Source organism: Neophocaena asiaeorientalis, unplaced genomic scaffold, assembly GCF_003031525.2.
Source record: "Neophocaena asiaeorientalis asiaeorientalis breed wild unplaced genomic scaffold, Neophocaena_asiaeorientalis_V1.1 scaffold177, whole genome shotgun sequence".
NCBI classification, from domain to species: Eukaryota; Metazoa; Chordata; class Mammalia; order Artiodactyla; family Phocoenidae; genus Neophocaena; species Neophocaena asiaeorientalis.
Window position 1 is genome coordinate 7,728,337 of NW_020172779.1, and position 11,633 is coordinate 7,739,969.

The 11,633-nt window shown below is 45.0% G+C and overlaps 1 protein-coding gene across 5 annotated transcripts in view; it reads right to left on the reverse strand.

Annotated features, from left to right (window-relative positions):
* Positions 1 to 11,633, reverse strand: part of DERL1 (derlin 1) — an 85,652-nt gene that overhangs the window by 58,424 nt on the left and 15,595 nt on the right. For 4 of the 5 annotated variants that reach the window (XM_024741060.1, XM_024741061.1, XM_024741062.1 and 1 more), the window contains exons 6-7: positions 9,804 to 9,856; positions 8,206 to 8,316 (exon numbers count right to left, since the gene is read on the reverse strand). In XM_024741060.1, the coding sequence (XP_024596828.1) occupies positions 8,206 to 8,316; positions 9,804 to 9,856 (164 nt within the window). Of the gene's footprint in view, positions 1 to 2,511; positions 4,764 to 8,205; positions 8,317 to 9,803; positions 9,857 to 11,633 lie in introns of those variants that run through there. The other variant, XM_024741063.1, reaches the window with a different exon arrangement.

Genomic DNA, 11,633 nt, shown 5'->3' on the forward strand with positions numbered 1-11,633 from the left:
CGGCCTTGGTTCGGGCCAACCTCGTACCAACCCATGGCCTCGTGTCTGCGCCACAGCAACAAACTCAAAGCTCAGTCACCTGACCTTCAGCTGCCCCTCTCAGCCCTCTCCCCGCCTCCCAATGCTTCAGCCAGTCACTTTTTAAGGAACAAATGTATAAATCTTTCAATGGTTCCCACTGCTCATTCGTTCTCCTTCTCAGCCTGGAATTTCCCATCGATTTTTCAAGACCTAACCCCTCTATCCAATACAACTTTTTATTTATTTCTACTCTAGCAGCTTATCAAGTTGTATTATAATTTGTGCTCACCTATTCTACAAATACGTGAGTACCTACTACCAGCCAAGCTGTGTGCCTTCGTGGAGAGAACACACTGTGAAGACAGAGATTAGGTTCTATTTGCATCTGCCCAGGCACCACTCAGCAGACACTATATTACACTATATTATATTATTTATTAATATCATATTAATATATGTTTTTTTCTTCCCAGGCTACAAGGCAATTCCCCCCCCAGGGATGACAGCAATTTATACCTTCAACTAATGTTTCCCAACATGTTGGCCTGCCTTCAGCCTGGCAAGAAAAGAATCTTTTTCGTCACTTAATGCCAGATTCTCAACGTTGGCTTCCTCAACTGTAGCAGCAGAGGTCTTAACTTAGAGTTGAGTTCATATCTTATCTTTGGTAACTTCTAGCTGCTTGCTCTTAAATGACTTAATCTCTCAAGTTTCCTTATTTGGGAAATGGGGATAATACTACTTACTTCACAAGCGCGTTTAAACATTGATTCCCAAACCCAGCTGAATATCAGAATCACTGGGAACTTGAAAAAGATGCAGAATGAAAACGAAACAAGAAATCTGAATTTTTCAAAAGCCCCAAGTGATTCGCACGTATAGCCAGATTGGAAACCAGAGATTGGAGGCTTCAATTATTCGTGAAGTACCTGTCACATTAACGCTCAAATACCCAGATGAGGGGACTTCCCTGGTGGTCCAGTGGGTAGGACTCTGTGCTCCCAGTGCAGGGGGCCCCGGTTCCATCCCTGGTTGGGGAACTAGATCCCGCATGCATGCCACAACTAAAGAGTTTACATGCCGCAACTAAAAGTCCTGCACACCACAACGAAGATCCTACATGTGCTGCAACTAAGACCTGGTGCAGCCAAAATAAATCAACAAATATGTAAATAGAAAAAAGGAAGGGGAGAGATTAATTTAAAAAAAAATACCCAGGTGTGCTGTAGAAAATGGGATTCTACCCTAAGGAACAGTGGTGGGAAAACAGGAGGAGCACGGGGAAGCATTCTGGGCATAAACCGTACATGGAAGGAATTACATGACGTGATATTCCCCTCAATTCCAATTAGAATCACCAGAGCCACTCTGGAAAGCAAGCAAACTGCCAGGAGACACATATTCTCTCAGCCCAGCCTTTCAAGATACTAACGGTGAGAAGTCCAAGCAGACAGGGGTGAATTTTTCCAAAGGTTAAGGTTTGTTAAGTGAATGTTGAAAATTTCAAAGGGGCCGGGACCTCAGAAAGAGTTGGCAACAGATGCAGCTGTTGGCAGCTGCAGCATCACCTATTACATCCGTGTTCTTCAAAAGGTAGCTTAGAACACAGTGATACTGGCAATGTGCTATCCTCCAAAACAAGCAGGACTGTTCCTATTTTCTCAGTGTTTCTCCAGCACCAGAATAGGGGTGCACAGCCCTGTTCCTTCCCATCACCCAACTGGTGATGAAGGAAGAGAGCCTGCCTAAGGCCGGGGCTAGACTTGAATGGTTCAGGAGTGTCACTGCACCTGCCTTTCACGGTCCATGGGTCCTTAGAAAGAAAATACAGAAAGGGGATTAAACTAATTCTGTCCAGTTCCAAGACTCAGACCCACGGGTGGAGGTGACAAAAATGCTATACAGCATGCTACAATCAGATATAACCCCTAACCCAATGTTCTGAAGCATCCTGCTTCCTTATAATGAAAACCTAAAAATCCTGCTTCCAAGAATTAATCCTACAGGTATTTTCCAACACGTGAACAGAAGGAGGTACAAAAATGTTTGCTGGGACTTCCCTGGTGGCGCAGTGGTTAAGAATCCGCCTGCCAACGCAGAGGACACGTGTTCGAGCCCTGGTCAGGGAAGATCCCACATGCCGCAGAGCGTCTAAGCCCATGCGCCACAACTACTGAGCCTGCGCTCTACAGCCCGTGAGCCACAACTATTGAGCCCGCATGCTGCAACTACTGAAGGCCACGCACCTAGAGCTTGTGCTCCACAACAAGAGAAGTCCCGCTCACCGCAACTAGAGAAAGCCTGCGCGCAGCAACAAAGACCCAACGCAGCCAAAAAAAAAATTTTTTTTTAAAGTTTGCTGTGCGGCTATAATAGCAACACACACTGGACACTCCTCAATGCCCACCAAGAGATGACTAGCTACATAAATTACGTCATATCTAAAAGAGGCAGCAGAGTAGGGATACAGAAACTTAAGACATACAACCATGAAGCTGTACATTTTAATTTACAATTCTTACCAATAAAAAGGATTAGTTACAAAACGGGAATTTCTCTATACAAAATTAGGATTTATCTTCTTTCACAAAGAGAATCTGCTGTCATGTCTTGCCTTGCCAAATCAAATCTCAAATAGCTTGCTTAGCTAAAATTATTCCCCAAAGATAGGTAATCCAGACAAAATTAATAAAAATTATCAGCTTCTTAAATGTGTTTAAGAGGAAGAATTTAATGAACATTTTGCCTTGAACTGAAGAATTCTAAGGGATACTTGTAACCTTCAGAAAGACTACTGCTCTCAGGCAGCTGAGCTGCTGTGACAGCGTGTAGGAGACTAGCTCACTTACCGTGAGAATCTTCTTACACATACAATGAGTCTCCACTCCTGCACAGTGAGTGCAAGTATGACGTAACAGGAAGAAGGGTTTCTAAAATTTTACAAGTAAATTTTATTCTGGCCACAGGTCAACAGCAAACATATGACAGTTAGGGTTCAGATTCTCCCCGCCGCCTATTTTATCATATAAATTAAATATGAAGAGGTACACTCGAACAAACTTCATGAAAAACGAGGAGCGGATTTCAAATCCCCACTTGCTAGAATAACACACGTCACTGCTTCAGAGTGGGGCGAAGAGTCATACTCTTAGCACACGGTGTCTCCTGCACAGAACCGCTGGTCAAAATGTTCAAAGCCTTCTCTAGTTGACTCAAAGTATGGCAGCCACTCAGCACTGCTCCTAGCAGTTTGCTTTCAGAATAAAAATATAAAATAAGAACCTGTGTGAAACGTCGCAGCCTTCAAAAAGCTATCCGGTGACAAGGCTAGCTCTGATGGAAAAAGCCCACCCGTAAAAAAAGGAGCTGTGGGTGAAGACGGTCTGATGTACCTTCATGACTCGAAATAAAAAAGCTCCTCAAACACAGATGATTCTAAAGCCATTACACCCAAAATTACGTGATTCACTTAGATGTGCTTACAACAGCTTCTAAATAAGATCTACATACAGAGGAGCTGCACCCTCCTCACGATTAACTGAAGCATATGGCCATGGGGGTGGGGAATGGGGGCTTGGTTTAAAAAAAAAAGACAACTTAAAGAGGGCTTAAGGTTCTCCCTCCACTCTTACTCAATAAACATACACCCAGAAGGAGAATGAAGTCAAATCAATCAATGCCCAGGCACCTCTCAAAGAGAGCTTCTCCCTGTGGCCAATGTGCTTTGGAACTTTCTAGCACAATACAAATCCACTACTCTGGGTACACACAGAGCCAGTATGCCCTACACGAGACGCATTGGGATTATGCCCACGGTTAAACACAGCCCCTGTGTAAGATGCAACTCCACTAGGGTTTTGATCACTTAGGATAAAAAATGCCTAGCAAGGACCTTCAGGCCTCATTAATACCGATCTGTGGTCCTCACTGACTCAGCGGTGATTTTTTTATCGGAACAGCTGAAGAGGTGGCAAACGGTGGCAACTGATACCAGGCCACGGCTATCCCAAAAGCTGAGGAAGCTCTTCATCTGTTGTCCGCCTTCTGCCCTACGGTTACGGTTCTGCCACCATAAAACGCTGGGAACAAGGCCTCTGTGGCCAAGCCTTGGCAAAAGCCAACAAATAAAGCGAGCTTGTCAGAGGCAGGACCAATTCATGGGCAATCTCCTCTAGCTGGGAGTGTGAGGCTGGGGAAGGAGGAGGCAGGCGTGGGTGCGAGAAAGAGCTAAGAGCCCCCGGGACAGGGGTCTGGTGACCCAACGCCAGATACCCAGCTTGGTGCCAGCAGAGCGGGACCTGCCGAAACCCATGATTCAGATGGAAAAGGAAGAGAAGACACCAAAAACTAAGGTCAGTTCCGAAATCTGCCCAGTTGATATTTGTTCTTCTTAGTAGTAAGGACTTGAATGAGAATCACGAAACTCGAGGAACATATATTTTTTCTTCAGGATTTAAAAAACTGTTGTCTTGTACTGAAAGACTACATTCAGTGTGGGTCAGGTCCAACAGCGTTAGCTAGAACTCGGTGGTAAAGGTCACCCGGCACTGGGAGGAAACGTCATCTGAGTGGAGGGCTGGTGGGCAGGCCAGAGGCCACTCCGTCACTGGTCCCCGAGCCTAAAGCCCTGTCCCCAGTTGTGTCTCCCGCCTCCGCCATTCTGGTCGGCGGCTCGCCTCACGCTAGCGGGGGGCACACCAAACCCTGACACCCCTCCTCTCCTGCTGGGCAGCCAGCGGTACCTAGAGCAGAGGGGGGAAGAAACAAAAGGAGAGAAAAGCACAGTCACTTCTCCACACAGTTGTCCATCCCATCTCCCTTCCTGGGGTTCCCACGGCATCTGTCACATTGAATTACGTTTGTCTGTGGCCACGGAGAGGCTGAGGACAATGTCTTATTGCCCTTTGCCTTTTCAGCACTTAGCTCAATGCCCTGACCACAGAAGTCACTCACTTTTTATGTTTTCTTTTTAATTTACTAAGCTTTCGCGCTAACTTCACACTCTAACTTTTTTTTTTCCCTGATTATAAAAGCAATTCGTGCAGGAACAGTATGGAAACAAAAATATTACACCCACGAGCCCAACAACCAGAAAGAACCATCTATATAGCATTTTAGTTTATGTAACTATGGCTCTAACTGGCTCAAAGGATACAAAATAAATTCAGTTCCAAAGGACAAATCTGCAGCCAGCGTGTTTGAGCACCGCCCGGCATCACCACGATGCTGCTGGGTTCTTCGGCGTCCATCAAGGGACAGCGGAGAAGACAGCTTTCTGTCTTGGAATTTGGACGTGTTTTAAAGTTGATTCATAGTTTGCCCTCCAACTGCAATCTTTCTCTCATAGATGGTGGGAAAGCTGAGGCCCGAAAAGGTTAGCTGATTTCTCACCTTACAAATTAATAAATTAAGTCCCAGAACCGCTAAGAAAATGTAAACCCAGGACTCTATGTTCACAATAGTTTTTCTAACTACTTCCCTTCCTTGACTATTAGTAAACTGAGAATGTATTTGAACCTATTCCACTAATCAGATCCTGATGGTTCAATTTTTGTCTTGAAGGCAGAGACCGTGACCTGATACCTCTTTTTAAACCCCTCATGGCACCAAGAGCAAACCACGAGGGGTGACTTGCCCACAGCAGCAAGCCTGCAGAGTTCAACCTTATCATAAAGCATCTCCCTTACACCGGGTGCTGCATGTTTATAAGTGCCTCTCATCTTCACGACTGCCCTATGAGGTTGGCACTACTATTACCCCATTTTATAGATGGGAAAACTGAGGCAGAATTGAGCAAAGCTCTTCTAAAGTGACAGACAGGATTCAAACCCAGGCAGCCTGACTCTGGAGCTCATGCCCCACACCACTTCCTACACCTCACACTTCCGCAGGACACACAGCATGAGATTCAGGTGACAACAGTTAGTGACCGGAGTCCTCATGTGTTTACATCAACCCAGTTAGCTGGACGCTCCCTCCCCAAAGACAATTAAACCCCTTGTAAACAGAAAAATAACTGTGCACAGAAGAGGATCTGTCTACTTTTCTAAGTGGAATGCAAAATAGTGATATGACTTAGAATTCTATAACTCGCATCCTCCCTTTTAAACAAATACAGTTTTATCATTACATCAACATGTATTTCCAAGCGCTGGTTTCCCAACATTCATGACGTTCTGGCACAATAACATTCCTCCAAAGTATGTAATAAATTGGAAGACTTAAAAAAGGCAACACCAAGGCTGTCTTGCTTTGCTTCTTACTCTGAGACAATATGGAAGCCATCGCCACTGCTTAAACAGATAGCGAAATTAAATGCAAGTAATTAGTATAAAAAGATACCCAATTATACATAATCAACAAAGATTTATGGTAATTTCAAAGCAGTTACTGCTTTTGCAAGGAGCTACATTTTGTCATCTGATCTTTATGCAAAATTTAACAGAAGGGCTTCCACCAACAGGGAAAGCTCAAGTGGAAGGCAGGCTCCAGTGGGCTGTCGATTTTGCCACTAGAATCCCATACACGTTGTTGCCCACAATTGAGAAATCTCTCCAAGCCATTAAGTCAGAATATGGCTGTTTAAAGTAAAATAGTTCTTGGCTGCCCCCCAAAGCAACAAGTTTTTTTTTTTTTAATGATGCATCTGCCATCCGACTTGATAAACCCTAGATCAAAACTCCAAACCTGCTGTTACTGCGTCCTTTGATAATTAGAAAGCAGACTGGTCATTTGGGGTTTTTTTTAGCCCGAAGGCAACTCAAGGCTCACAAGAGAAACAAGTTTCTTCTTATGCTCTTAACGAAAAAAACAGAACAAAACAAAACAGGGCTTCCCTGGTGGCGCAGTGGTTGAGAGTCCGCCAGCTAATGCAGGGGACACGGGTTCGTGCCCCGGTCCGGAAGATCCCACATGCCGCGGAGCGGCTGGGCCCGTGAGCCATGGCCGCTGAGCCTGCGCGTCCGGAGCCTGTGCTCCGCAGCGGGAGAGGCCACAACAGTGAGAGGCCCGCGTACCGCAAAAAAAAAAAAAAAAAAAAAAAAAAAAAATACAACAATAGTGTACTTCTCTGTTTGTATACTGTATTTCACCATAAAACCTATAAAAGTAGGGGGAAGGGGTGCCTACTCAAGTTTACTGCCCTCATTTACCCCCTGGAAGAATGACAAACTGGAAAACATTAAAACGAGCAAGATGTGAAAAGGGTTTTTTGCTTTTGTTTTTTTTTAAGCTTCTAAGTACAAGCTATTATTGCATGCGCCCGACTGGAGATTAAGCGTGATTGTCAGGCCGGCTGTGACACCCAGATGGTGATTTCACTTGTCCCGTCTTCGACAGCCTTTTGCTTCACTGACAGAATGGTCACACTACTTGAACGCTTAAGTGTGTCAGCATCTCTGCGGGCTCATCAGAATCCCGCCCCCCGCCCCAACTTCAGGAGCAAGGCTGAGAGCTTGTATTTACTGAGCATCCACTACTGCGCTGCTAACGGTAAACCCCACCTCCTGCAGACCCGTGAGACAGGGCCTCCCCGCAACACGCAGACTCGCAAACTAAAGCTCGGGGGATTTACTAAGTCACTTTCCCAATGTATGAACTAGTAGACGACGGGAATGGGATTCCAACCCAAGTCTGTCTCGAAACCAAAGCTGTGCCCCTGGCCTCCTCACTTTAGTAAACCCTGCAAACAGAGAAAGAACACGCACATCCTCCCACGGGGTGGGACTATACAAGCCTCCCGTCTCTCATTTTAACGTTGAAAAGTCCTTTAAACATTCTGGTCTATAATATTGAATATAAAAATGTTTTAAACTGCTAACCAATGAGACTACTTACCCTCTTACCCCTTCCTCAGGCAAAATCTTGGGTAAAACTGATAACCCTGTCACCCTGGCCCCCTGCTGCACACACTGGATGCACACAGGCGTGCCGCCCGCTCTGCAGGGCCCACGGCTCCCCGGGGATGCCTGAATCTAGGCTCAGCGGCCCCTGGCTACGAGGGCTCCGGGAGAAGACCAAGCCTTGGCTTGCAGTGACCTGGGCAAGTCCCTGGTTGGCTCAGTTGGCTCACATTTCCCCATCAGACTGAGAGGGAAATCTCACCCCTCACAGAGTTTTTATCAGGATGCTGACAAACACGGACAATAAGATGATTATCAGACGAGAGGGGGAAGAAACACTTACAAAAACTGAGGCGTGGATAGAAAATTCCTTCCTCCCAAGTCCATTGGGTATCTGAACATGAGGAAGAAATAAAGATGTCCAACAAGATTTCCAATTAGCTCATTGATGACCCTGCAAACAGAGAGCCAAATGAGTTTAAAGACATTCAAGCAGTGAAGTGAGACACAGCAAGTTGTAGCTGATAGCAGAGGGAAGAGATCCTTCGTGGCGGCCTGTTTCTGGTCGCTGGGAGTCTGTGACAGCTCGACAGTGAGCCCTTTTATAAAGTCTGAGAGGCACACGCATTCTGAATGAGAAGCAAAATCCGTCCTGCTGGACCAATGGGGCCTGTGCTCTTCAAGGCCAGCTGCCCCTCTGACATCTCTTTCAAGCCCCTGCCCATCCTCAACATGTTGTTTTTGCTACTTCCTGCCTCAGGAGTTGGGGCAAGCCACAAAGCAAGCTTTTGAACGCTTTCAGTCATGAATACCATATTTGCAAAACGTGGGTAAAACTGAAGGCTGGCAAGAGAGAAGCATGGGAGTAAGGAAAGGAGGGATGAAAAACGTCCACTCCCTCGTTCCTGGAACCATGGATCACGTCTCCCTCACCTCTTGGGTCCCTGACTGTAAGACATCACACAGATCACTCTGGAAAGCTGACCTTCACCTTGTAATCCTAAAATAAACACTGCCCTTCTTCAATCTTCCCATGGCTGACACACAGGCCACTTCAAGGTTTTACAGATCAATTCTTACTGTTACATATCCTTCTCCGCCTCCGCCTGCAACCTGATTCCTCTTAGGGACAAATCACCGTCTACAACTGCTCCCAGATTCTGCCCTTCTGGGCGGCAGGGCAGTTTTGCCAAGCCCCGGACTTGCTCTACTCTAAACAGAACCTGTTTACTCGATTCATTCCCTTCTCCCTGTGGCTATGCAGCAGAAGTTAGGACCACATAGAGCAACGAGGCCATCGCATTAAGAACTAGCACTAGCAAAATCCGTTTAAAAACATTAAAAATATTTTGTGGCGTAAGAAACAGGAGTTCTTAGAATAACTGCATCTTGAAATCCTCCTTCCAAAACTCTGACTGGATGCATTCAAGATTTTCCTAAGTCTCAGGTCTAATTCCAGACTAGAAATTTGACCCTGTTTGGCCCAAACTTCTACACTATCAAACCACTGACAAAACTTCCCATCTGAGAATCTGTGCATTTCTGTGACTGATGAGCAGTTTCCAAGGCATTCTGGAAATGCCTTAAGAATTAAAAAAACAGGAATTTTACGCACAGAGTTGGCTTGGATAAAATTAGGTCTATATTTGCTCAATCTGGACAGTGAATCCAGAAATAAATATTTATTCAAAAACACATATATGGAAGCATACTATAACAACAAACAACAACAATAATAAAAAACCATTCAGTGCTAAATGTGCTTAAAGCCCTGCAATTTTAATCAATTACATCCAAATGAAATTATTTCAAAAGTATAAGGTACTAAGGTATCAGCGTTGAGATTCTTTGAAGTGTTATAAAGATTAGAGAAGGAAGATAAAGAATAATGGAAGTCTTCCAAGGGTTAGTTTGCAATTAAATAAATCTAATATCACTTACGAGCCTCCGATGATATAGTTGAATCCAAGGATAACCCAAGGTAAATAACAGGCCTAGGAAAGAATACACACAAACATGAATATACCTACAGAGGATACAGCTGCTAGGGGGCTGAAATGCGGAAGGTTCTATTGAGAAGGGCTTTTATAACACACCATTGTAAAGCAATTATACTCCAATAAAGATGTTTAAAAAATAAATAAATAAATCCTTTGGAAAGTCACTGCAAAAGTTCCTTTTAACAATCTAGCATCATTCCTACTGTTTCAAGCCTTATTTATTTATTTATTTATTTATTTATTTATTTATTTATTTATTTATGGCTGCATTGGGTCTTTGTACTTTGTCTAGTTGCGGCAAGCGGAGGCCACTCTTCGCAGCGGTGTGAGGGCTTCTCATTGTCGTGGCCTCTTTTGCTACGGAGCATGGGCTCTAGGCACAAGGGCTTCAGTAGTTGTGGCATGCAGGCTCTGTAGTTCTGGCTCGCAGGCTCTAGAGCGCAGGCTCAGTAGTTGTGGCGCACGGGCTTAGTTGCTCTGCAGCATGTGGGATCTTCCCGGACCAGGGCTCAAACCCATGCCCCTGCACTGGCAGGCAGACTCCCAACTACTGCGCCACCAGAGAGATCCCTAGCATCATACTTATTCAGATATTAGCAATTGGAGACAGAGTACTTTGCCCATAGTTTTCAGATCCAATACATACCCTGCTGAATTATCACAAATAGCTTTAGAAAGAAGATGAGTGTCTGGGACTTCTCTGGTGGCACAGTGGTTAAGACTCCGTGCTCCCAATGCAGGGGGCCCAGGTTCGATCTCTGGTCGGGGAACTAGATCCCACATGCATGCCACAACTAAGAAGCCCACATGCCGCAACTAAGGAGCCCACATGCCGCAACTAAGGAGCCCACTTGCTGCAACTAAGACCTGGTGCAAGCAAATAAATAAATAAATACTAAAAAAAAAAGAAAGCAGATGAGTGTCCTACGGATGCTAATAAAAACATGGTCCATAATAGAGTCACATTAAGACTCCTGCCAGCAAATTGTTACCAATCAGCTATAAAACACCCCATCTTTTTAGGTTCTCCTTTTACATATTTCACAAAGTTACTTTGAATCTTTATCACGTTACACACTGATCTCTTGAACTAACACTCTCCCAAGTAAGACAGCTCTCCAGATGAATTCAACATTTGAGCCCCTGTAAAAAAAAAAAAATTAGCAAACAGAACCCTCCATTAAGTAGGGTTGGGAGACCAGAAGGGGGAGCTCTCACGCCCTGTTTCAACAGCAGAGCCCAAGAGGAAGAAGACAGACTTCTTTCCCGGCAAGGACTCAGCCAATGAAAAGCTTTGTTTACCACATCTCTTGACTTCCTTTTCCTCTTTATAGAAAAGCGCTCTCCTTCCCTTTGCATGTAGGGGCTTGCTCGTGGCTCACCATGGTTGCAGACCCCGAAATGCAGTTCTCCACTGATCCCAAGTAAACCCATCTTTGCTGCAGAAGTATCTGGCAGCCTATTTACTTGAGGTCAACACCCCTTACCAGTTTCAAGACATCATACTAAGAGCTAAGGGCGTTGCAAAAAACATCACAAACTGGTAAAGAAAGGGTTACACATCAATAGCTTGAAGGCAGAATGCGGTGACTACTATAAGAACACAGCAGAAGCCCAAAGGCAAGACCAATTCCAGGGAGGAGAGGCAGAAAATATGTTTAGTCCCCCACTCAAATTAAGAATGGGCAGGATTTACATGAGAAAGAAAATAAAAAAGATGTTACAGGTGGAAAGCTGTGAGAGAAGGCACAAAGGGAAGCGTTTGCGGGGG